Source organism: Thermobia domestica, chromosome 16 (assembly GCF_964235325.1).
Source record: "Thermobia domestica chromosome 16, izTheDome1.hap1.1, whole genome shotgun sequence".
NCBI classification, from domain to species: Eukaryota; Metazoa; Arthropoda; class Insecta; order Zygentoma; family Lepismatidae; genus Thermobia; species Thermobia domestica.
The window spans coordinates 88,610,144-88,633,408 of record NC_137469.1 but is presented as its reverse complement, the minus strand read 5'-3'; the positions used below and the strand labels follow the sequence as shown (position 1 = coordinate 88,633,408).

Below are 23,265 nucleotides of genomic sequence, written 5' to 3'. Positions count from 1 at the left end.
CTGAGAAGCAACACTATGATACCAGATCTTTGCAGATTTCTCTAAAACTCGTCCCACTATATACATCCTATCCCTATCCGTGAGAACATACATGTTCATTGTATGTAAAAGATCATTTAGAAAGATTTTTGCCATTCCCTGGGTCAGTTGCCCATCAAATTTTGGGAAATGATGCAATTCCTTTAGATAGGTTCCTGCACCCCTTTTATACGAAGGACCGTTGTCATTATTTCCATGTTCACAATCTAATTTAGGTATACCCTCGGTTTCATGATTATTAACAACAAAATCTAACGGAGGACACCGCTCAGTACATGTTTCACAACGCGATTCTTTCTTTCTTTGTCTCATTTTCTTATATTTGTGTGGGGGTTTATTCCTAATTTCTTCCACATCGGACGAGGAGGACATCTCAGTCATATTTATAATTTCTTTAAATCGACTTTCATCTAATTTTGGAACTGAAGGTTCCCTATCATCTTGATGACCTCGGTTACTAGCCGTCAAATTCTCTTCAAGAGGAAAGTTTTCATTATTTACATTTATATCACCCGACTCGAGTATTTTTTTCAAAGTATCGGTGTTCCGCTCACATCGTTCCCGATTTTGACGATATGCGTCCACCATGTCACGTTCTAACATCTTTATCATATTCACGGTATGTTCGTTTACATCCCGGAATTTCCTATAGTCATCAATTTGTCGCTCTTTGACACCTTTCAATTCAGATTCAAATTTGGAAGTTATATTCCCGAATTGGGTTGTCAACACTGACATTTCTTTAGTAGTAGCTTCTAATTTACAATTCACATTTTCATTAAATTCACTAACATCTACAGTTACTTTATCTAAATCTAACCTAAGACTAGTCATATCCCGTTTTACATTATTTACTTCCATCATACAACTATCGCGTACATTTTCTACGGTTTGTCCTAAATTAGTTTTTGTCTCATCAATTTCAATTCTTAACTTAGATATTTCGGTTTTTAATTCCCCTTTTACTGACACAAAAGATTCTTTCAAGGACGAAATTTCACTACTCATCTTATTTAATTCAGTTTTCATTTCTGCCTTTAAATCATTTTTGTTAACGGTCATCTGATTAATCAGTTCTACTCTTACTGCTGAAACCTCAGACTTTAATTCCTTCCGTACCTCAGAAACTTCAGACTTTAGTTCTTTAATTATGTCCACTAACTTATCTAGCAGCGGACCTCCACCAATTTCAATTTCTGGAGCAACTTTCTTTGGGTTTTGTGTACGTCTCACTTCTTCCCCATCTGATTCTACAAATTGTTTACCTACACAAGTTGCACAATACCAATTTTCCTCTGAGTGTCTTAACACTTCTTGTTCCTTTTCCGGTATATTTAAACAATTCATATGGTACCATTTGTCACAACTCTCGCAACAAATTGCAATCGCGTTCTCAACACTATTTGCACCATTACAACAACTATATTCTTCAGTCTCATGCATTATATTTGTTTCACTCATCTTACATCATATTAATTGGGTCACGCGTTTAGCAACTCATCATCGTTATATCCACTCATTATTTAGCTTTCATCTCGCTTAGCACACAAAACAGAATACTGAAGTCGCCAATTTATAACAACTTCAGCCTTACATATTATAGCAAAGTTAATTATTATCCTTGGCTAAAGGTCGCTAATTTATAACATTCGTTTTTATTCATAATATCTTAACGTTAAAGTAAATAGAATCCTGGCTGAGGTAAGCAATTTATAACACTCCTCTTTTCAGGAATGAGAAAATATCAAAATAAATGGAAAATCTTGAAACTGGAGTCTAACTTATAACAAACATGTGTTTCCAGGAATGAGAACATTTCTAAATTAAATCAAAGATCCTGGCTGGGTCGCCAATTTATTACATTCGTTTTTATTCATAATGTCTTAGCGATAAAGTAAATAGAATCCTGGTTGAGGTAACCAATTTATAACACCACGTTTTTAGGGTATTGAAAATTAATGAATACAAGGTCTGTATGACAAGTAATGAGACTCGCCGCGCCGCGGCGCGCGTGTCGCTGGAGCGGGTTTGTCGGTGATGGAGGATGTAGGGGGGGTCCGAGCAAAGCAACGCACCGCGCGTCAGTTGGCTCCGAGCCTTAGTGGAGCGCGGACAAGCCTTGGACAAAGCCCTTGTGAACATTCTTGTCACGGCGGAAAATCAACAAACATGGAGGGTTCCATCGAACAGCGTTATGCGATCAAATTTTGCGTTCGCCTGGGGAAAACGGCTACTGAGACGCTTTCTCTCATCACGGAGGCCTACAAAGAGGAAGCCGTATCCAAAGCCCAGGTGTTTCGTTGGCACAGTGCGTTCCGGAACGGCCGGGAAAGCGTTGAGGATCTGGAGAGGGCTGGACGCCCGACAACAGTGACTACGGACGAAACTGTGGCAAAAGTGAGGGATCTCCTGAACTCAGACCGTCGATTATCGTTGAGATTGATTGCTGATGAACTCGATATGAACCACACAACAGTGCACAAGATTGTGACGGAACAATTGGGAATGAGAAAAATCTGTGCGAAACTGGTGCCGCGAGTGTTGACTGACGAACAAAAGCAACGACGTGTTGATTGTTGTCAGGAACTGTTGAACCTCATGAACAGTGACCCTAACTTTGAAGATGACGTCATAACAGGTGACGAGTCGTGGGTGTTCCAGTACGACCCTGAAACGAAACGTCAAAGCGCGGAGTGGCACACACCTGCGTCCCCGCGCCCCAAGAAGGCCAGAATGTCGAAGTCAAAGGTGAAAACAATGTTGATTGTTTTTTTTTGACAATGTGGGGGTGGTCCACAAGGAGTTTGTACCCCAAGGACAAGCCGTCAACGCCGCCTTCTACAAACAAGTCCTTGAGAGACTGCACAGGAGCGTCAAGCGGAAAAGACCGGCGATCGCTAGCCGGTGGAAGTTGCATCACGACAATGCCCCTGCCCACACCGCCTTCTTAGTGACCTCCTTTTTGACCCGGATTGGGGTGGAAGTCCTTCCACAACCACCCTACAGCCCAGATGTGAGCCCGGCCGACTTCTTCCTCTTCCCGAAGCTGAAGCCACGCTTGAAAGGAACCCGTTTTGCAGACGTCACAGCCATCCAAGCAGCCGTGACCACATTTCTAAAGGACATGCCGGCTGCTGACTTCCAGGGGGCGTTTGCAGCGTGGAAACATCGATTGCAGAAGTGCATCGACGCAAGAGGAGAGTACTTCGAAAGCTTTTAAGTCCCTGTACAGATCAGATCAATAAAACAATGTTTCCAGACCTGGTCTCATTACTTATCATACAAACCTTGTACATATCGGGCAGCTCCAAGATTGGATCGCCAATTTATAGCACCTCAGTTTCATATATTAAAGCAAAGGGGTCGCCGATTTATAACAGTCTTAATAAGCATGCGCAACAAATTCTTTTATCAAAAGATTCCAAATTCTTGTTAAGTGGCTAATCGGAATGAAAGACTCAACGTCGTTAACTTAAGTTAAATGAAAGAAAAGAAAGAAAAAAAAATCAAACTTACATATGCTTAACTCTATGAGCAGTATTCGAAATTATAAAATTGAAATTTGGTCGTGATGTTTATTTGTGCCAATCAGTCAACAGTTACATTGTAATTATCAAGAACAACAGAATAAAGTTGGTTGAATATTTGCCTACATCGCAGTACTTTCAAACAATTACGATATTATCTTAATACATTGACTTAACATCAGAGTCGTATCCATTCTTACATTTCAATGTCTTTACAATATATATTCAGTTCGTAATCACTCGAGATCGACAGTCCATATGCTCTAATTATCCATTTAACAAAATGACATTATCATTATTAAAATTATTGCTAAATAGACGTTCATTATCCATAACCCTGTCCATATTATTGGAATTAGGCAACAACATAAGCCTACACGACTGCTACTACATTATCATTGCACTCTAGCACAAGTAAGTAGCATGTATCAATCGTACATAATACATCTACAAAAAAAAAAATAAATCTACTATTAATGAGATGAGGTATTTACAAATGGAAAAAAAAAAGCTCTACTTCTACTTCTCTACGCCAGGGTTTACATATTTTATGAGAGATTAGAACGTCATTATCAACATTATTATCATTTTTAACTTCACACTATAATGTCATAAAATTTTCAAGAGCAATGGACACATGATAAAATTTAGATTGTGTTTAAGAACGACAAATTGACTAAATGTGAATACGTATATGTTTATCAGTAAAGTTGAGCATCAGTTAGCTACGCTGACTTCCGATGAGGCAAATATATAAGAAATTCCATGACGCGTGAATGGCACCCTTAAAATAAATATATGCCCAAGACAGAGTCTTGCACGGACGCGTATTTTAACAAGATTTTAAGTATAAACAAAATAAAAGAAACTACAACTGAAGGTGAGCTGAAGTCTGCATAGATCGAGTATGCACTTACATATCATGAGACAACAGCAATGAAAAAAAAAAACCCGAGTCATATGGACGAAATCATTTTCGAAATATAAATTCTTAACCTACATAAAGCCCTAACCTACGCAATTTGAAATACATGTTAAAACAAAAAAAAAAAAAAAACATATCGCGAAACAAAATAACAGGACATTATTTTACCGTAAGCACACAAGTTCAATTTACGTAACCTAAGCAAGCAATCAAAATATGTATTTCCCAAAATATATATCACGAGACAAAATAATAGCACATTGTTTAACCGTCAGCACACAAGTTCAATCTAACTAACCTAAACAAGCAATTGAAATATATTTTTCCCGAAATATATCACAAGACTAAACAATATGACACTATTTAACCGTAAATGCACAAGTTCAATTTTACCTAACCTAAACAAGTAATCGAAATATACATTTCCAAAATATATCACGAGACAAAACAATATGACACTATTTAACCGTAAATGCACAAGTTCAATTTTACCTAACCTAAACAAGTAATCGAAATATACATTTCCAAAATATATCACGAGACAAAACAATATGACACTATTTAACCGTAAATGCACAAGTTCAATTTTACCTAACCTAAACAAGTAATCGAAATATACATTTCCAAAATATATCACGAGACAAAACAATATGACACTATTTAACCGTAAATGCACAAGTTCAATTTTACCTAACCCAAACAAGTAATCGAAGTATACATTTCCCAAAATATATCACGAGACAACATAGTATGACATTGTTTAATAGTAAACACACAATCTAATCTCCTAACCTAACAATCAAATAGCTGTATATTGTGGGACACGTTCAATTTAAATCTTACCTAACCTAACACGCAATTAAAAATATATTATCTAATAAGGTACACGTTAAAAATGACATCTTAAGTGAAAATATCACTTAATCTAACAGTAAAGAAAATCGTATCAATTGTTACATGGAAAATATTAATATCAAGCGGTGCGCTTAAAGTAAAGTTCACCAACAATTTTCGATGTTGATCACATATTCTTATGATATCATGCTATTGAGTGGTAACGAGATGAGCTGTCTAAACGCGTAACGCCCTTTACTTTAATTACACATATTTATTTCAAAGCACTCCATTTGTCGAGTTAATGAATCTGTCTATGATCGGAACAAGAAGAAAATAAGATAAAATGGATAGAGATTACCAAATCGATGGGGTTCCTACAAGATATTCCTCTCAGTTCTTGTCACCTGGATCCTTGGCTTCACCGGACAGAATAGGTTACCAAACCTATTTATTACACGTCGCAATCTATCTCTTCGGATAATCGTTCCACGTCCTATTGAATATGGGACTTGGCCCCTTTATCCGACGAGATGAACTCCAACTGCTACACTTCCTGCCCCATTACTTCCTATTACTCGTAATGGCGGAAATGATATTCGATGGCTTTGGCCAAAAATTGTTTCAATGAATTTCCACTTCTGTCGGTTCCTCAGTGTTTCTTTTCCTCCCAAACTAAGTTAGGTTTTCCAATAAATAATTTATAGTAGGTTAACGTCCAAAATTTACACTTTTGATTACAAAATTTCTATTTTTAAGGAACCGACTTAAGCCATCGTTCTTTCTATGTTGTAAAACGGCGTTTCACTGCGTCATCATCTTCGCTTCACCAGACCTTAATAATAGCGATTTAATATTGTATAGTTGATTACGAACAAAAACAAATTTATACTCCTTCTATTATTATACAAAACCCTAGGTAAATAAACAAACATTTTACCTCTTAAATAACATATCCCGAGTATTAAAAGTACTCCTGTAATAAAGGTTTTACAACTCACTTAGTTAGTTCTTGCAGTTATTTGGTATCACTATAACAACTATCGTTCCCGCTATGTAGAAGAATCGCCATCTTGGCGATGTTAGCTTTACGTATAGCGATTTCTATGCCCTCTTGCGACCGTAACCGAAATGATCGCTATGCTCTTAACAAAAGAATGACGGCAAGCAATAGCGAGAAATAACATGATGAATAAAATTGTCGTACGATCGTATTTCTGGATTGATATTATTATGAGGTAAAGTAAATTAAGGTAGATTAAAGTAGAGTAAAAATGTAAATTAAATTTTCACTATATTAAGCTATAACCTGAGTTGAATTATTACAGTAACGCGAAAAACATTGTAAAAAGAAACAATTCGAAATTTTGTGATAAACTATTGGTGTGTTTGCGTATCTCATATGTGTTTTGGATATCGCATATAAAACTAATAACTCTACGAATCTTTGGAGGCACTCGGGTGCAGTGTTAAAATACACGGACCAACTTTAACGCTGCCTAAGCAGCCGGTAAACATTACAATACGGATAAACATTACAATCCAGGAGCCAACTCAAATAAAATGTAAACAACCGTTAATCGGTCGGTTACACTTGTACGGAGAGAGCCAACATCGGGAATATTTTGTTGGCCGAACATTGGCACAACGTCTTTCGGAGCCCCATCCTCTACCATTGTCTAACATTCGACCAACCATTTTTGTTACTGTGATATAGTCTCAATTGTTTGTTCGTGTGCTGTCTTGGGTTGTCAACGCCTCAGTTAAAAAGTTTCCTTAGTTCCTCCTTCGGAGAAGGATCCTCTTGAATCGCAGATGCAGTGAAGAGCATCGTTGCCAAATGATTTATTCTAGGTATTTCTCCCTCTAAAACTTTTCTATTAGTGTATACCATTAACTGATGGGTAATGTTTTATTCCCTACATATATCTATAAATAAGAGATGAATCAAACAAACACTTCAGAATGAAATAGTCAATTAGGTGACTTTTTCTGTAATCTTTGTTTTCTACCTGTTATTAAGTCAATAACTTACGCCTCAATAAATAAGAGGGCCAGAGAACTTGTTACGTGGTAGAGAATTTGTCTTCAGAACATCAAGTTAAGAAACGAACATGTGTCAAACGAGAAACAATAACATAAATGCATAGAAGAAACGATGAGAAGTATTTAGAAACGTTTGTGAAACTGGAACCCATATCATGAACATGATCCTTAAATAAAGGTACCATAATATTCATTATAAGTCTGCACCTCTGGAATTTCACACATGAAAACATTGTGGTGATTCGACATACTAAACTCATTCACTTTGAGAAATACGATATAATGAAGTACCGTACGATAAAATGAACTGGTAAAACTTTCGGAGCGTAATTTTCAGCTAAGGAATACGACATTATGAAGTACTATGGAAAGAGTGTATAAATTTAGAGCATTTTATTTTTACCTGAGAAGTATGACATTATGAATTATCTTGAAACGAGTGCTGAGCCTTTTAGATACTTTATATTCTGCTGAGAAATTCGATATTATGAATAGTATGATAGGAGGGCAAAGACTTTTTGAATACATTATTCTCTGCTAAGAAATACAACGTAAGATTGTTATAGTATTACCAAGTTACTGCGTCGTATTTTCTACTTGTCGTCTGGGAGTAACTACACAATTTTCCATAGTAACTACACAATGTCCTAAACTGTAAGGCTTTATTTTCTGCAGATTTTAATATTGACCTTTGTTTTACAATTATTTTGAGGAAATGGAACGAATTTTGTAGGGATGACTACAAATAGTATAAAACATAATTTATTATTTGGAAAATGACACAAACAGTAGGTAGATTGATTAACACATTCAATATGGGCTTGATCGTTATATTCAATAAAAGAGATTAAGTTGAATACTATTTAAGACATGTTTTGTAACAATATACACTGTATGTTAGCTGTTAAGACTTCAACTTATTTCTCATTCATGAGTGCAAGGTACTTCAAATTTAAGTATTCCAAATTAAGTTGGCCACCAGAAAATAATATTGATGAATGGAACAATTCTTATTACATTATATCAATATATCCTTATTTTTTATTTTATTTTATTTTATTTTATTGGTGGGGGCAGCTTATCCAGTGCACCTTGGTTTTTTGTACTCAAGGTGACTTCACAGATTCCAATGATTTTATTGTACATGCAGAAAATACTTTTTGTTTCCTAATTTTCTACTTACTGTGCATCATTGAGCTTTTCCACTTCGTAGATTGTGTTCATGCACCCGAGTTCACATTTGCAGGAATCAGCCTTGATAAGTTTCTCTGAAAGACAAGAAACAAAACATTATGTAATTATACGGGTTAACAAAACCGAAAGTTCATTAACTTTATAATTGGATCTAACTTAATGCTAAATCAATTCAGTCACGAATTATGAAGATTAATTTCCAAGATCTGTCCAAGTCCATTTTGAGAAAACATTGAAATAGCACCTTTTAAATTTTTTGTACTTTCCAGAGGCGGATCTAAAAGGTAAAAACTAAGGGGGGGGGCAATTAGACCCCAGACTATGATAGGCATATCATGTTTACTATAAATTTTCAAAAATATATAAATAATAGCTTAAATTATTTTTGTCACTAAAATAAAACTGGGGGTCCTAGGCCCCCTGGTTCTAGCCTAGATCCGTCATTGGTACTTTCCATTGTCTGAAACGAGATAAAATATGTGGGAAAACCTTTTTCTCCACAAGTCTTATCTCATTTCAGATAACGAGAAGTGCCAGAAAACTTTGAAAAAGTGCTATTTCAGTGTTAGCTCAAAATGGACTTGGCAGCTTTTGGAAATGACCTTCAAAATTGTTACTCGACTATGTAATACAACGTATGACACTCTCATCCCTATAGATACCCCACATACTTTCCATGAAACAATTATGGTCTATCTTACCGATTAGTGCTGGTATTATTATTTGTCTATGAAACAGCACATATGATAATAATAATAATAATAATAATAATAATAATAATAATAATAATAATAATAATAATAATAATAATAATAATAATAATAATAATGTTTCGTAAAACACTATGCAAATTCAATGCTAAAACCAGAAGTAATAACTTCCGCTGAGGATAGAGCGTTAAGATCGCAAATAGAACTTGTTTTTCGGACGTTTAATCTGTATCAGAAAACATCTCTTACAATCAGGGGGTAAAAATGAGGGGGAACGCTGAGGAGTGAAGGGTGACGTCATTCCACAATTTCCAAAAATATATACCCTATCTATGGCGTCCCTCAACTTTCTGAAAGATTACAATGGGCAAACATAGGCACAGGGTACGAGGGGAAGTCATGCATCCTCCTACCTTTTCAGAAACACTTTTACTCTTGCTTACCAAACTATTATAGATAGGAATCTATATTGAAACCTGAAGTTGTACTAGTTTTTACTACTTCTGGTTTCAGTATAATGATAAGAGCTGTGATGGAATCTATGCTTGAGATCCTGAATCCATGTGTATAAAAATGTCCCATACTAATATATGTTTTCGTTCTGTGGGAACCAATATTGGAACGGTCAGTGGTAGCAAATTTCTTTCATTTTTGACTTCAATAGAGAACTAAAGTAAAAGAAGTAATCTATTTTTTTAAAAAAATACTGAACCTATATCAAAAACATGCTTATCCTTATTTATTACCGCTATGTCGATCACTGTTAAACCGGAAATCAAAATCTTTTCCAAACTTTCCGTTTGAATAGAGGAACAAAGATCGAGATTAAAGCTTTTCTTGGGACGTTGAGTCCATATCAAAAATGCCATTTCTTACTATCTTTTACCGTTTTTCAATTTATGCAGATCAAGATTGAAACCGAAAGTGGCAGTAAATATCTACCACTTTCAATTTATAGAGAACAACTTGTATTTAGAACAACTTGTCGTTCTATAATCACTGTATGCACTCATTATTAGTTTGAAGGACATTTGACAGATGTTTCTTTAATTTCTTTTTGTTTATTCTAATTAGCATAAGCTACGATGAGTCGGGTAAGCATACAACGTGACCACCCCTAACAACACGCTTTGTTTCCCGTTACCCCTTGCTCTCCAATAGAGAATAAATTCAACCTTTTTATCGCAATAGAGAATAAATTCAACATTAGTCGTTTAGTTTGCAGAGCTTGAGACGCTGAATCATTCCCAAAAAAGCGCTTGTAGTTATCTATTACGGTTTTTGTTTTCTGGCGATAAACGCTGAAACCGGAAACGGTTGATTTCTGCCACTTCCGGTTTGAATATAGTGTTAGCGGACGGAATGGAACCTATCCCTGGGATGCTGAATCAATTACAAAAAAAAAAAAAAAAAAACTGATTCTTCATATCGCGTACCGTGTTTGATCTGATGCCTGTCAACAGACAGACAGATGGACAGACTGACATAGCCATTCTATAAGACTTCCGACACTTCTGTATAGCATACTTTGGAAGTCTAATAATAATAATAATAATAATAATAATAATAATAATAATAATAATAATAATAATAATAATAATAATAATAATAATAATAATAATAATAATAATAATAACCTTTAGATATGTTTGTTAAAAATTCGGAAAAATATTTTGTACTTTATAAATACAAAATACACTCATGAGCAGTTGAATTAGAGATAGGTGCCCTTCTGGGAAAAAGATACTCGGCCAGTGAAAGTAATAAGATGGCATGGCGTGTAGCAGCGAGGATATCAGACTTCGTACGGGCTGTATGTGTAACAGTTGAATACTGGATGAGTAAGACAGGAAACCCCAGCGCATTTGATCACAGCCAGATTCTCACCCAGACTTATTGAGCCATTCCATCTCTGAAGCCTTGCAGGTGCTGGGTTTTCCAAGGTACATATTACACTGTTCAACAAATTTTGATCGAAAGTATGTAAATTCTTTGAAATTGCAATTTTTACATTCATTTAAGCATAATATGAAAGGAAATGATAATAGAAGAATTTTCTTAGCTCAGGTTGTGAAAAAAAACGCCCTTGTACAACAGTAGCTGTATATATACAAATGTATTAATATTTATAGAACATTTAAGCAAAATCCTTGTAAAAACCTACATTTCACTTTTTTTTTTATCTATTTCACTGTGATGTGATAAGCTGGGGAGTTAAGAAGTACCCTAACCTTTAGCTTTCTATACCCTTGTACTTCCTTTTTCAAAATTGCGCAAATACCAGTTTCACAGCAATACAGAAAATAAAGTAACCATGGTCAAGTTAAACATTAACAATTCCGTAATAAAAATCAGTATTAACATCAAAACATGAAAAATATGTACAAATACCTTTTTGTGCAAGAACTACACTGCAATGTAGACAAAAGTTTCAAGTGATCCCTTATCCCTTATGTTTATTTTATTTTGAGCGTCTTCGCTTGGCTTGCCTTTTGTAGGTTACATCTGGAGCATCCCTTGCAATAGTCCAACAGTAGTCGGCCAATATGTTAGAACTTCACTTTCCCTCATATCTCTTCTCCATGGCTGCAATATCTTGATGGAAACGCTCATCATGTTCGTCACTTACTGCTCCACAATCTTCGGGAAAGAAGTGTAGATGTGAATGAAGAAAGTGGAGTTCCAGAAACATATTGCAACCAAGATTTTCGTAGCACAATAACAACTTTGCTACCAGTTGTTTGTAATTTGTTGCTCGGTGTCTTCCCAAGAACTGTGAACAAACACTCTTCAAGCTTTCCCACGCAGCTTTCTCCTCACCTTGGAGAATTTTGTCGAACTTGTGATCTTTGAATAGTTGCCTAATCTGTGGCCCTATGAAAACACCCTCTTTAACTTTGGCATCACTTAATCGAGGCAATTGTCCTCTTAGGTACTTACAGGCCTCATCCTCTTGGTTCATGCTCTTAACAAAACTTTTCATAAGACTTAATTTAATATGTAGAGGGGGAAGCAAAATTCGGTTACGATCTACCAGTGGTTCATGCTGCACATTTTTCACTCCCGGCTGAAGAGTTTCTCTGGTACTCCAATCACTTTTGCGGTAATGAGAACCACGATCTCTACTGTCCCATTCACATATAAAGCAACAATACTTTGTATACCCTAACTGCATACCTAGCAACAGTGCTATTACTTTAAGGTCACCACAAATGAGCCACTGAAAATCGTAATATTTAATGGCTTGAAGTAAACGTTTCAAATTTTCATAAGATTCCTTCATAGGAACTGCGTAACCTACAGGAATTGAAGGAAGTTCATTTCCAATATGTAAAATCACTGCCTTTAAACTCGCCTTGGACGAATCTGTAAAGAGCCTCCACTCCGTAGGTTCGTAATTGATTTTAAGTGCCCTCATGAGACCATTTACATCTGTACATGCCACAAGTGTGTCTTCTATAGTAAAAATTGAAGTGAATATCATCTCCCTATTCCGATACACTGAAATATTTACTTTTTCCTGCAATAAATTCCATTGCTTTAAGCGTGACGCTAAAATTTCGGCTTTGCTTTTCGAGAGGTCCAAGTCTCTGATTAGATCACTTAGTTCCTCTTGAGTAAGTCTATGTGGTTCACATGGAGGTTCTACAACAAACGTAGGGTCTTTCGAAGTACTTGATTCAGGAGCTTCAACTTCTTGATCATCATCAGAAAAAGGATCGTATTTTTTAGGTGGGTCAGAAACAGGTAGTCCTTCTCCATGTGGAACAGGGCGCATTGCAGAAGGAATGTTAGGATAGATCAAGGCCCGCTTCTTCTTCGTGAAAATTCCCTTCTTGACGGAAGGAACCATACAAAAATAACTGTCTCTGATGTGGTCGCTTGGCTCCCTCCAAATCATGGGCACTGTAAAAGGCATTGAGCGCCCCTTCCCATTAATCCAATTTCTTAGATTGCTGGCACAAGTGTTACACACAATGTGGGGTGCCCAAGATTTATCTTGGTCTCCAATTTTACAACTAAAATAATATTGATAGGCTTTTCTTATTAGTGGTGTTATAGTCTGCTTTTGTGAGGAAAATGTCACTTCTCCACACACGTAGCAGAAGCTATCCGCACTGTTACACAATTTCGCGGCATTTTTGTTTATTGAAATCCTCAAAATGTCACTTGAAATAGTTCCGACAACTATTTAAAAAGATACATTCGAAATACCAGTATTTTTGCGTACTTGTAGTTGTATTTTTATGTCCTGCACTACGCAAACGTCACACCCAAAACGCTGATAACTGCACTAAACCTGTCTTTTCTAACAATAGCAGAACACTACTGAGATAAGGAACACAATGAAACCAAGCGTTCATATAGTTTCTCCAGTGTTGCCGGATCAGTGTAACATTTTACCCTAAACGAAGCGAATATATTTATTTTTAAAGCGTTATTATTAGACATACCTGTAAAACGAAAAGTAAAGCTAATATTCGAAAATAACTTTCAAATTCTGAACAGCACCACAAAATCAATAAGAATTAGCTGATTTTGTTCAATTTACATTTTCGTTGTTGAACAGTGTTATCAAGAGTGTACCATGAGAACGTGAATTTGGACTACAACAGTAATAACGCAAATGAGAGGGGCAGGGTAATGCGCATCCAAAGTACCTTAATGTTGAATAAAGTCACCGCCCCAAGATCAATTGTCGTTGTGTACGACGCGTTGATAACAGAGATTACTGTCGGATAACTTGGATGCTAAGAGCGGATAGATGGGCCAAAGTGGAACACATCACTTGACAATTCAATATGGACAACAACAACGTGTGAGCAGCCATACCATTCAAAACCATCTTTTCACCATGGAGTACAGAAGCAAACATCCTTCTGCTTATTACTCCGTATAAGGCAGAACGACTGACATGGGTATCGCGATTAAACTTTCAAAGCATGGAGAAAGGTAGCCTGGATATATGAGTCGAGGTGCCAGATAGCACACGTCGAATACGAGTGCATCAGCCACATAAGGCAATGATACTCTTTTGTCAGAAGAGTAGAATTGAGGCCGGTGGTGGTGGTATTCTCATATGGGGATTGTTAACTTGTGATGAAATAGGAGCCCTGGTACATATGACAACACCCTCTATCGGTAAATGTCAGAGGAATCTGTTGGAAGAGTGTTCATCCCTTTGTTCACATCCAGCACCCTGCAGGCGACCTGCACTCACAGCAAGATAATCCCCAGTCCATCACTTACGAATTGGTTCAATGAGCATTCCACGGACGTGAAGATGCTTGCTTGGCCTCCGAGGAGCTCCGATCTAAATCTCACTGAGCACATCTAGGATGCTATGGAGGAGATGTGCATACTCTGGAATCTGTTTTGACCAATCTTTATTTGTTATGGGATGCTGTGCAGTGATCATGGATAAATATGGTTCCCAACACTTCCAGTGTCTTGTAGAGTTCGTGCCACGCCACATCGCCGCCGTCATTAAGGCAAAAGGAGTACTACACGTTGCTAGTCAGGTACTTCTAATTCAATTGCTCATGAGTGTACGTATTTAATTCTTATACAGAGGCAGCATATAAAATTCAAATATATTAACCTTGGTTAACATTAACCTTTGTTATTCGAAAATACATTAACCTTTGTTATTCGAAAATACAAATAAGTATAGATTAGAAAACTAATTAAAATTTTATTCTTCTTCCACATTTACTAATTTCACTTTCGAAACACTGTTTAGAACCACAATCTTCTCGCAATTCTATAACTTCTCAAATTCTAAACGATAGATAGATATAGATATAGATATAGATATAGATATAGATATAATATTTACCCTTCAAGTTAGCCAAACAAGCCAGTCCCTTCAAGTCACAGATAGGGTATCCACCTGAAAGGAGAACAATAGTCATATAATGGATGCTCCAGTAGGAAATATGTACACAATAAATTTCAAATAAATTCATTTAAACAAAACAATTCACAACAGATGACATGCAATTCAATTATAATATTCATATAATTGTTTAATACATTATTACACAATGCACTCAATTCACGAGCTATCAACATTTTCGGCGGTTCGCTTCCATATACGACGGTCGCTCAAATCGTCCCCACGCGGCATCAAAGAAAGTGGAACACCATTGAAGAAAACCACATGTTTCTTTGTTACATGGGAGGGATAATTCAACAAGTACTTCCAGTTGAGGGTGGCCCGCGAGTTGACCTGGTGAAAAAGAAAGCGATGTTGCAATTTTCACCCTCTTGCTTACTGATTCTTCAGTGTAGTTTTGGCAGAAAGACAGTGCGTGTGTGCTATTTGATTTTCAAGTCCTATAGTTTTTTTCGTTACTTTTGGTTTTGTTGTTCTAATTATTCGTTGCTTTTTGTTTCCGTTAGTTTTGTTCAGGTTTTACTGTGTGTGTATGTTTTTTTTTTCGTTATTTTATTGATAGCTGGCTGCTACTGTAGAAAACATATGAAGGCCGTGGGATACAAATGAAATAATTCCTCCTGCAGATTTTGCTCAGGAAACTGAGGCATGATCGGTTATTTAAAAAAAAAAAAAAAAAAAAAAAAAAGTGGTAGAGCGCTTGCCTTTGGTGTGTGGCGTCTCTGGTTCGATTCATGGTCAAGCAAGTTTGTGGTAGACAACATAGTGTTGCTGGGTTTTTCGGAGTACTCTTGTTTTCCCACATTCCCATTCCACCAATTCTTCCATTATCATTCACTTGCCTTAATCTTCCGTCTTCCTTAGCTTAGAGGACATAATTGTGGAACGTTAAACTGAAATATTTCATTTCAATTTAATTTGCATATGAAGTAGGCTAGTGAAAAAATAAATCTATCATTAGTTTCATGATATGTGCTTATTTTACTCTTAATAGATATAGCATATTGTTAATATCGTATAACTTCCATAACGATAACATTTGTACGAACCAAACATGTTAAGTTGTCCCCCCCCCCAATGTACAGGCACCATTGCTGCAAAAGCCCGATAAAAAAGAATACAATATTTCGTTGTCACCCCTATAAGTCCATCCTTGAACCGCTCCTGTTCATACTACTACATAGGATTCCTTTAATGATTGTTATGTTAGTGATATTATTATTATTATTATTATTATTATTATTATTATTATTATTATTATTATTATTATTATTATTACATAGGCCTAATGTATCCATTGTTAATGTAAGTTTAGCAATGGCAACAACGCAAAACCTCGACACAACACACGTGCCGTTTATGGCTTATTTGGAGTGTTATTTATGAAGGCGGTCAGGGTAAATTTTCTGCCTGGGTACAAAGGAAGCCGGTTGGGGACCAATAGAACGTCTCGACTACGACGGTCGCTCAAATCGTCCCCACGCGGCATCAAAGAAAGTGGAACACCATTGAAGAAAACCACATGTTTCTTTGTTACATGGGAGGGATAATTCAACAAGTACTTCCAGTTGAGGGTGGCCCGCGAGTTGACCTGGTGAAAAAGAAAGCGATGTTGCAATTTTCACCCTCTTGCTTACTGATTCTTCAGTGTAGTTTTGGCAGAAAGACAGTGCGTGTGTGCTATTTGATTTTCAAGTCCTATAGTTTTTTTCGTTACTTTTGGTTTTGTTGTTCTAATTATTCGTTGCTTTTTGTTTCCGTTAGTTTTGTTCAGGTTTTACTGTGTGTGTATGTTTTTTTTTCGTTATTTTATTGATAGCTGGCTGCTACTGTAGAAAACATATGAAGGCCGTGGGATACAAATGAAATAATTCCTCCTGCAGATTTTGCTCAGGAAACTGAGGCATGATCGGTTATTTAAAAAAAAAAAAAAAAAGTGGTAGAGCGCTTGCCTTTGGTGTGTGGCGTCTCTGGTTCGATTCATGGTCAAGCAAGTTTGTGGTAGACAACATAGTGTTGCTGGGTTTTTCGGAGTACTCTTGTTTTCCCACATTCCCATTCCACCAATTCTTCCATTATCATTCACTTGCCTTAATCTTCCGTCTTCCTTAGCTTAGAGGACATAATTGTGGAACGTTAAACTGAAATATTTCATTTCAATTTAATTTGCATATGAAGTAGGCTAGTGAAAAAATAAATCTATCATTAGTTTCATGATATGTGCTTATTTTACTCTTAATAGATATAGCATATTGTTAATATCGTATAACTTCCATAACGATAACATTTGTACGAACCAAACATGTTAAGTTGTCCCCCCCCAATGTACAGGCACCATTGCTGCAAAAGCCCGATAAAAAAGAATACAATATTTCGTTGTCACCCCTATAAGTCCATCCTTGAACCGCTCCTGTTCATACTACTACATAGGATTCCTTTAATGATTGTTATGTTAGTGATATTATTATTATTATTATTATTATTATTATTATTATTATTATTATTATTATTATTATTATTATTATTATTATTATTATTATTATTATTATTATTATTACATAGGCCTAATGTATCCATTGTTAATGTAAGTTTAGCAATGGCAACAACGCAAAACCTCGACACAACACACGTGCCGTTTATGGCTTATTTGGAGTGTTATTTATGAAGGCGGTCAGGGTAAATTTTCTGCCTGGGTACAAAGGAAGCCGGTTGGGGACCAATAGAACGTCTCGACTATAACTGTGGGTAAGCCTTTAGACTCTGATGTGTCCAGCCACGGAGTTATCGCTGCTATAGGCGGCTCGTGTTAAATCCTTTTATACATTTAAATGAACACAAACAGTTGGCAGCGCATTACTCTTGAGTTATCGCTACTTTCGGCGGCTCATATTAAACTATTTTATTGCAAACGTCTGGCGGCACCCTACCCCCGAGTTATCGCTGCTTTGGGCGGCTCGAAATTAAATTATTTTATACATTTCAACAAATGCAAACATCCGCGGAGCCTAGTTTTCGAGTTACCGCCGCCTTTGGGAGTTTGCACCAGCAGCTACCGATTCTCTGAATAATGTAATTCTTCAATGAATGGAAAGTTACAACTTCCGCAGTTCAAATATACACTCCATTCTAACTTAATTATAATAGGAAACTTCTGACTGAAGTGTGTTTAAATATCTGTACTATGTACGTAAACACCCATTGTTATTAAGATAAGGAGTCGTAACAGTTCAGATCTCAAGTGCCATGGCCAGTGTCTCTGGATCACTTATATTTACTACCAACAGTGGCGACCATGCGGCGCAACTGTAAAGCTTTTTCTTCCGGCAGTATTATTATTATTATTATTATTATTATTATTATTATTATTATTATTATTATTATTATTATTATTATTATTATTATTATTATTGTTATATTATTATTATTATTATTATTATTATTATTATTATTATTATTATTATTATTATTATTATTATTAATTATGAAATGTCACAACTTTTGGTGTTTTTTTCTGTGCTTGTGACACTTACAAAGAATATTATACCCTTCTATATGTGTTGTAGGCAGGGCCGTATTTACGCGTGGAACATGAGTGATGGCCCGGGACAGCAAGTTTCGGGGGACGGAAAATTTTTTCAGACTACTTTCTTTTTCAATGCTATTGACCAGGAAATTTCAGAAATTTATTATGCATGCGCATATAAATGTAACACGGGATTTTAACATTTGTAAATATCCAAAGAACAAGACCATGTTTGGCTAGAAAAAGTAATTAATATTTTAGTTACGAATTAATATTTACTATTTATCTTTTTCCATTGTTGACACCATATTCTTTTATCGTAATTTCAAAATCTTTCCACTTTTGGTTAACTTCCAGAATTACCTACAGTTTTCTAATCTTATCACCCAGCCCCAGTGCCACCAGTAGTATTACTGTTTCGTTGTTGTGACAAACTTGTTTTATAATTTATTAGAGTGGGTTGAATTTTTTTTCGATTTTCGTTTGAGCAAGTTGAGCAGAAATTGTCATTGAGTTAGAAGTATATATGCAAAATTGCAGATTTTTTGTTGAACTCCTTTCCCTGCTTTAAGGAGGACAAAGTTTTCAACGGTCGAAAGTAGGCAATAACCACATGATGGGCCACATTTTTTTGGGCATGTTTCAGGCTTGTAATTTGTATTAATACCGAGGAAACTGCTTTCTAAGATAGGCCTCGTAAGTTTTGACGTTTTCCGTGTAAGAAAGAAAAAAAATCTTTTCTTACTGATTTTTAAGTTGCGAAACAACGAAAACTCAAACATCATGTAGGGAAGGGATTGCAAAGCCACTGGTATGAAGACTTCTTTACTACTTTTGTGTTATGTCTGGATAATGAACAAAATTTGCGAAAATGATATTACATAAACTGTATTTTGTTCAAATTTAAATAACACTCGACCAAAGAAAACACCTATATTTTATTAACCTGTGTTACACTTTCACCGACACATCGCTGCCTTCAACGACACATTATCAATAGAGATATCATTATTAAGTTAATATGTCTGTTGAAAGCAGTGGTACGTTGCCGAAACAAAGCAATCATCTACATTTTAATAATATGCCTTACAGTTTCATCAATATATCGTTGCCTTGAACAAAGATGTATCATTATTGAGATAATGTGTCTGTTGAAGGCAAATGATATAGTGCTGAAACAAAGCAATCACTTATATTTAAATATGTCTTACAGCTTCGCCAATATATCGTTGCCTTGAACAAAGATGTATCATTATTGAAATAATGTCTCTGTTGAAGGCAATATTGTATTGCCGAACCTATAAGACATGTTATTAAAATATAGGTGTTTAGTTTGGTCAGATTTTATTTTTTATTTAAGTTATATGTAGTTCTAAAGCTACAATAAAAGGTATTCAGATATTCAAACATGTATTTTCGTGCACTAAAATAAAACTATTGTAATGCACACAAATACAGTGTATTGTTGAATGAGATAAATACCAAAAAGTATGGCTAAAATTTTGTACATGAATTTACCAGAGTTTCGTACATGGATGGAAATGTGCACAAATACACCTCAAAGATAATCCATTGTTCAAGCTTTGCTTTTAGTATACGTATATTTGATTTAAACTACTCACTGAGTAAAACAATAAGTTTATTGTAAAAATCATTAACATTTAACAGTTTCAACGAAAATAAACTTCATTAGTAACATGGAGAAAAGGATTAACCAGACGAACAGTAAGAAAAGACAAGCGGGGGAAGGGATCGAGGCATTCTATGAACAGTTAGAGAGAAATGGTTATGATATAAGGAAACTGAGGTACAAAAGGAAAGGAGGAAGAAAAGAAAGACTGAAAGGAAAAGAAGAGGAAAGGAAAATGTGGTGGGAAATTGAGAGTAAGGAGAAGAGACGGAGGTCATCAACAGAATGCTTAAGAAGATTGGAGGTATTTCTACGTACAGAAAAGGAAGCAAGAGGTTACTGCAGGTAATAAGGGAGAAGCGAAGAAGAAGGAAGAAGAGAAGGAGGGAATGGTGGAGAAAGAAAGAGTAATATATAGGATCCAGTGCGGTGAGTGTAATATGTGTTATATTGGGGAAACGGAAAAGAGATTAAAAGAGCGAATAAAATAACATAAGGATGACCTTAGGTTGAAGAGAGACAGAAATGCAGTCTACAAGCATATAAGAGACAAGGGACATTCAATTAATTGGAGTGAAGAGAAAGTGCTGAGCCAAGAAGAGAGGAAGTTAGTCAGAAAATTGAAAGAAGCAAGGTTTATCGAAATAGAAGGCGATAGAGTTATGAACTGGAACTCTACACTTAAAATGATGAAAAATGGAATAAGTTATTAAAGAGTCTTAAAGATTAATAAAGCTAATTGTACAGGTTTACGTTTGTAAATTTAGTATTATTTATTTATTTATTTATAATTTATATTATATTATTAGCATTCATATTTAAGAAGTTAATTAAAAAGCTTATTTTGATAATTAGATTAGGCCTAGCTTTTAGAACCGAATGTATATGATTGTCAACAGGGGAGAAGGGGAACAACGACTTTTGTTTCTGTTCTTATTCTTTGATGTGTGGTGTAAGCGGATTGGCTGTTGTAGATTTGAGTAACCAATCAGGATTCGTGGATTTTTTTCGCTGTCTCTTATATATTAATTCTGTCTCACTACCTATGTATTCATAGCATCTGATGAAGCCAAAGTGAATAGTTTGCGAAACTGTCACACGTTAATAATTTTTAAAATAAAAAATTGTTTTAATTAGCGAGTAGTTTAAGTTTAATTTACTGCAAAAATATTATTTTGTACAACAGCGTCTAAGGTTATGTTTATTGCTTCATTTGCACTTTCCTCTATATTTCATGTCTTCCTAATGTATTGTAATTTTAAGTTTCTATTACTCATTTAAATAAGTATATTTTATTATCCTTTTGAACTCCGAAAATTTTAATTATTCTTTTTCCTTGTCGCTCATGTACAGCTACATACACAGTGTATTTAACATGAATAAGGAACAGTGACTTTGACTTACGCGTTTCTCTATAGAAGAAGGGAACACATTTACAACTTCTTCTTGCCATTCTCATGCGACATTGTCTCCTGCAACCGGAATACGAATATTTGTCATCCACCTCTAGTGTAATCTCGTCATCAAAGACACATCGACGCTGTCTGATTGTCAACTGTCGAGCATCTTCTGTCGTGTAGGTTGCTTTTGCCGCGAATGAAACTTTACTGATCTGCTTCCACCATACATGCTGCGGTTTCATATCTATTCCGGGTATTACATCGTAACTGTGGATATACACCTATAAATAAACCATAAAAATGATCGTTACTTAATTACATAGAGAATTTTAACATAATGCTAAATGGAAAATAAACATGTAGCAAGATATCATGAAATATGTAGATGAATGTATAAAGTACAAAAAATATATTATCTAATATTAAGGATATATGGTTTATTACATACATAAATACTGAACTTTATTTACCATATTCCTAACGTTACTATTATATTTAAATATAATATTTACTATTATATTTAAATATTTACTATTATATTAATTTGCATAATATAATTATTACCTTATACTGAGTGTGTTTATGCAAAACGGAAGTCTATATGATGTTTTTCTCTTTCTTTTTGTTTTTCTGTTATATAGAATATATTTCTTATGGATCACACCAAATCTTGGTAATAAAGTGCAAATATTTTATAATAATAAATAATCATACTATTGATAATAATAAATAATTACACTGATAGATGTCGCTACTTGCACTATCAGATGTTTAATAGTTGAAGCAATACGCCGATTTAAAATATTGTGACAATTTAATTGAAACTATTATTTTATTGAAACTCAAGTGTGAACGATATCATTTTGAGAGCTCTCACATCTGCAGGTGTCCCATCAATACGAGAACCAAACGGATGCAGTTGTTCAGACGGAAAAAGACCAGATGGAATGGCTTTAGTGCCCTGGAAAAAAGGGAAAGCTCTAGTTTGGGACTTCACCTGCTCAGATACTTATGCTCCCTCCAATATTGCACATTCATCATCACGTGGGGGCGCGGTGACTCAGTGGTAGAGCGTTCACTCCGGTGCTTGGGGTCCCTTGTTCGATCCCAGCTCGCGCCGTGTGGATTTTGTGGTGGACAAACACTGTGCTCGTGGGTTTTCTCAGAGTTCTCCCGTTTCCTTCCACTTTCTTCATTCCACCGTTTCATTCATTTCTCATAATCACCGTCTCCTTTAGCCTAACTGGCATAAGCGTGGGACGTAAAACTTAAGATTTCATTTCATTTTTTTCATCATCACGCGCACGTCTCGTAGCTGCTCGTAAGGAAACCGACAAGAGGAATAAATATATTAATCTCGTTGATAAATATTGGTTTGTTCCAATTGCTATCGAGTCAAGTGGTACTTGGGGTCAAAAAGGAGCTAATTTTATCAAGGAAATCGGCCATCGTATTTCACTTATATCAGGAGGTAAACGATCTAAATCTTTTCTTATTCAACGGATCAGTGTTGCAGTTCAACGTGGGAATGTATCAGC

General features: G+C 35.6%; 1 protein-coding gene across 1 annotated transcript in view; it reads right to left on the bottom strand.

The window, feature by feature from the left end:
* The window catches only part of ppk23 (amiloride-sensitive sodium channel pickpocket 23), a 133,878-nt gene that overhangs the window by 17,012 nt on the left and 93,601 nt on the right, over nucleotides 1-23,265 (bottom strand). Inside the window, exons 6-8 of the mRNA XM_081742728.1 lie at nucleotides 21,732-22,008; nucleotides 15,115-15,168; nucleotides 8,555-8,639 (exon numbers count right to left, since the gene is read on the bottom strand). Coding sequence (XP_081598854.1) covers nucleotides 8,555-8,639; nucleotides 15,115-15,168; nucleotides 21,732-22,008 — 416 coding nt within the window. The remainder of the gene's footprint in view (nucleotides 1-8,554; nucleotides 8,640-15,114; nucleotides 15,169-21,731; nucleotides 22,009-23,265) is intronic.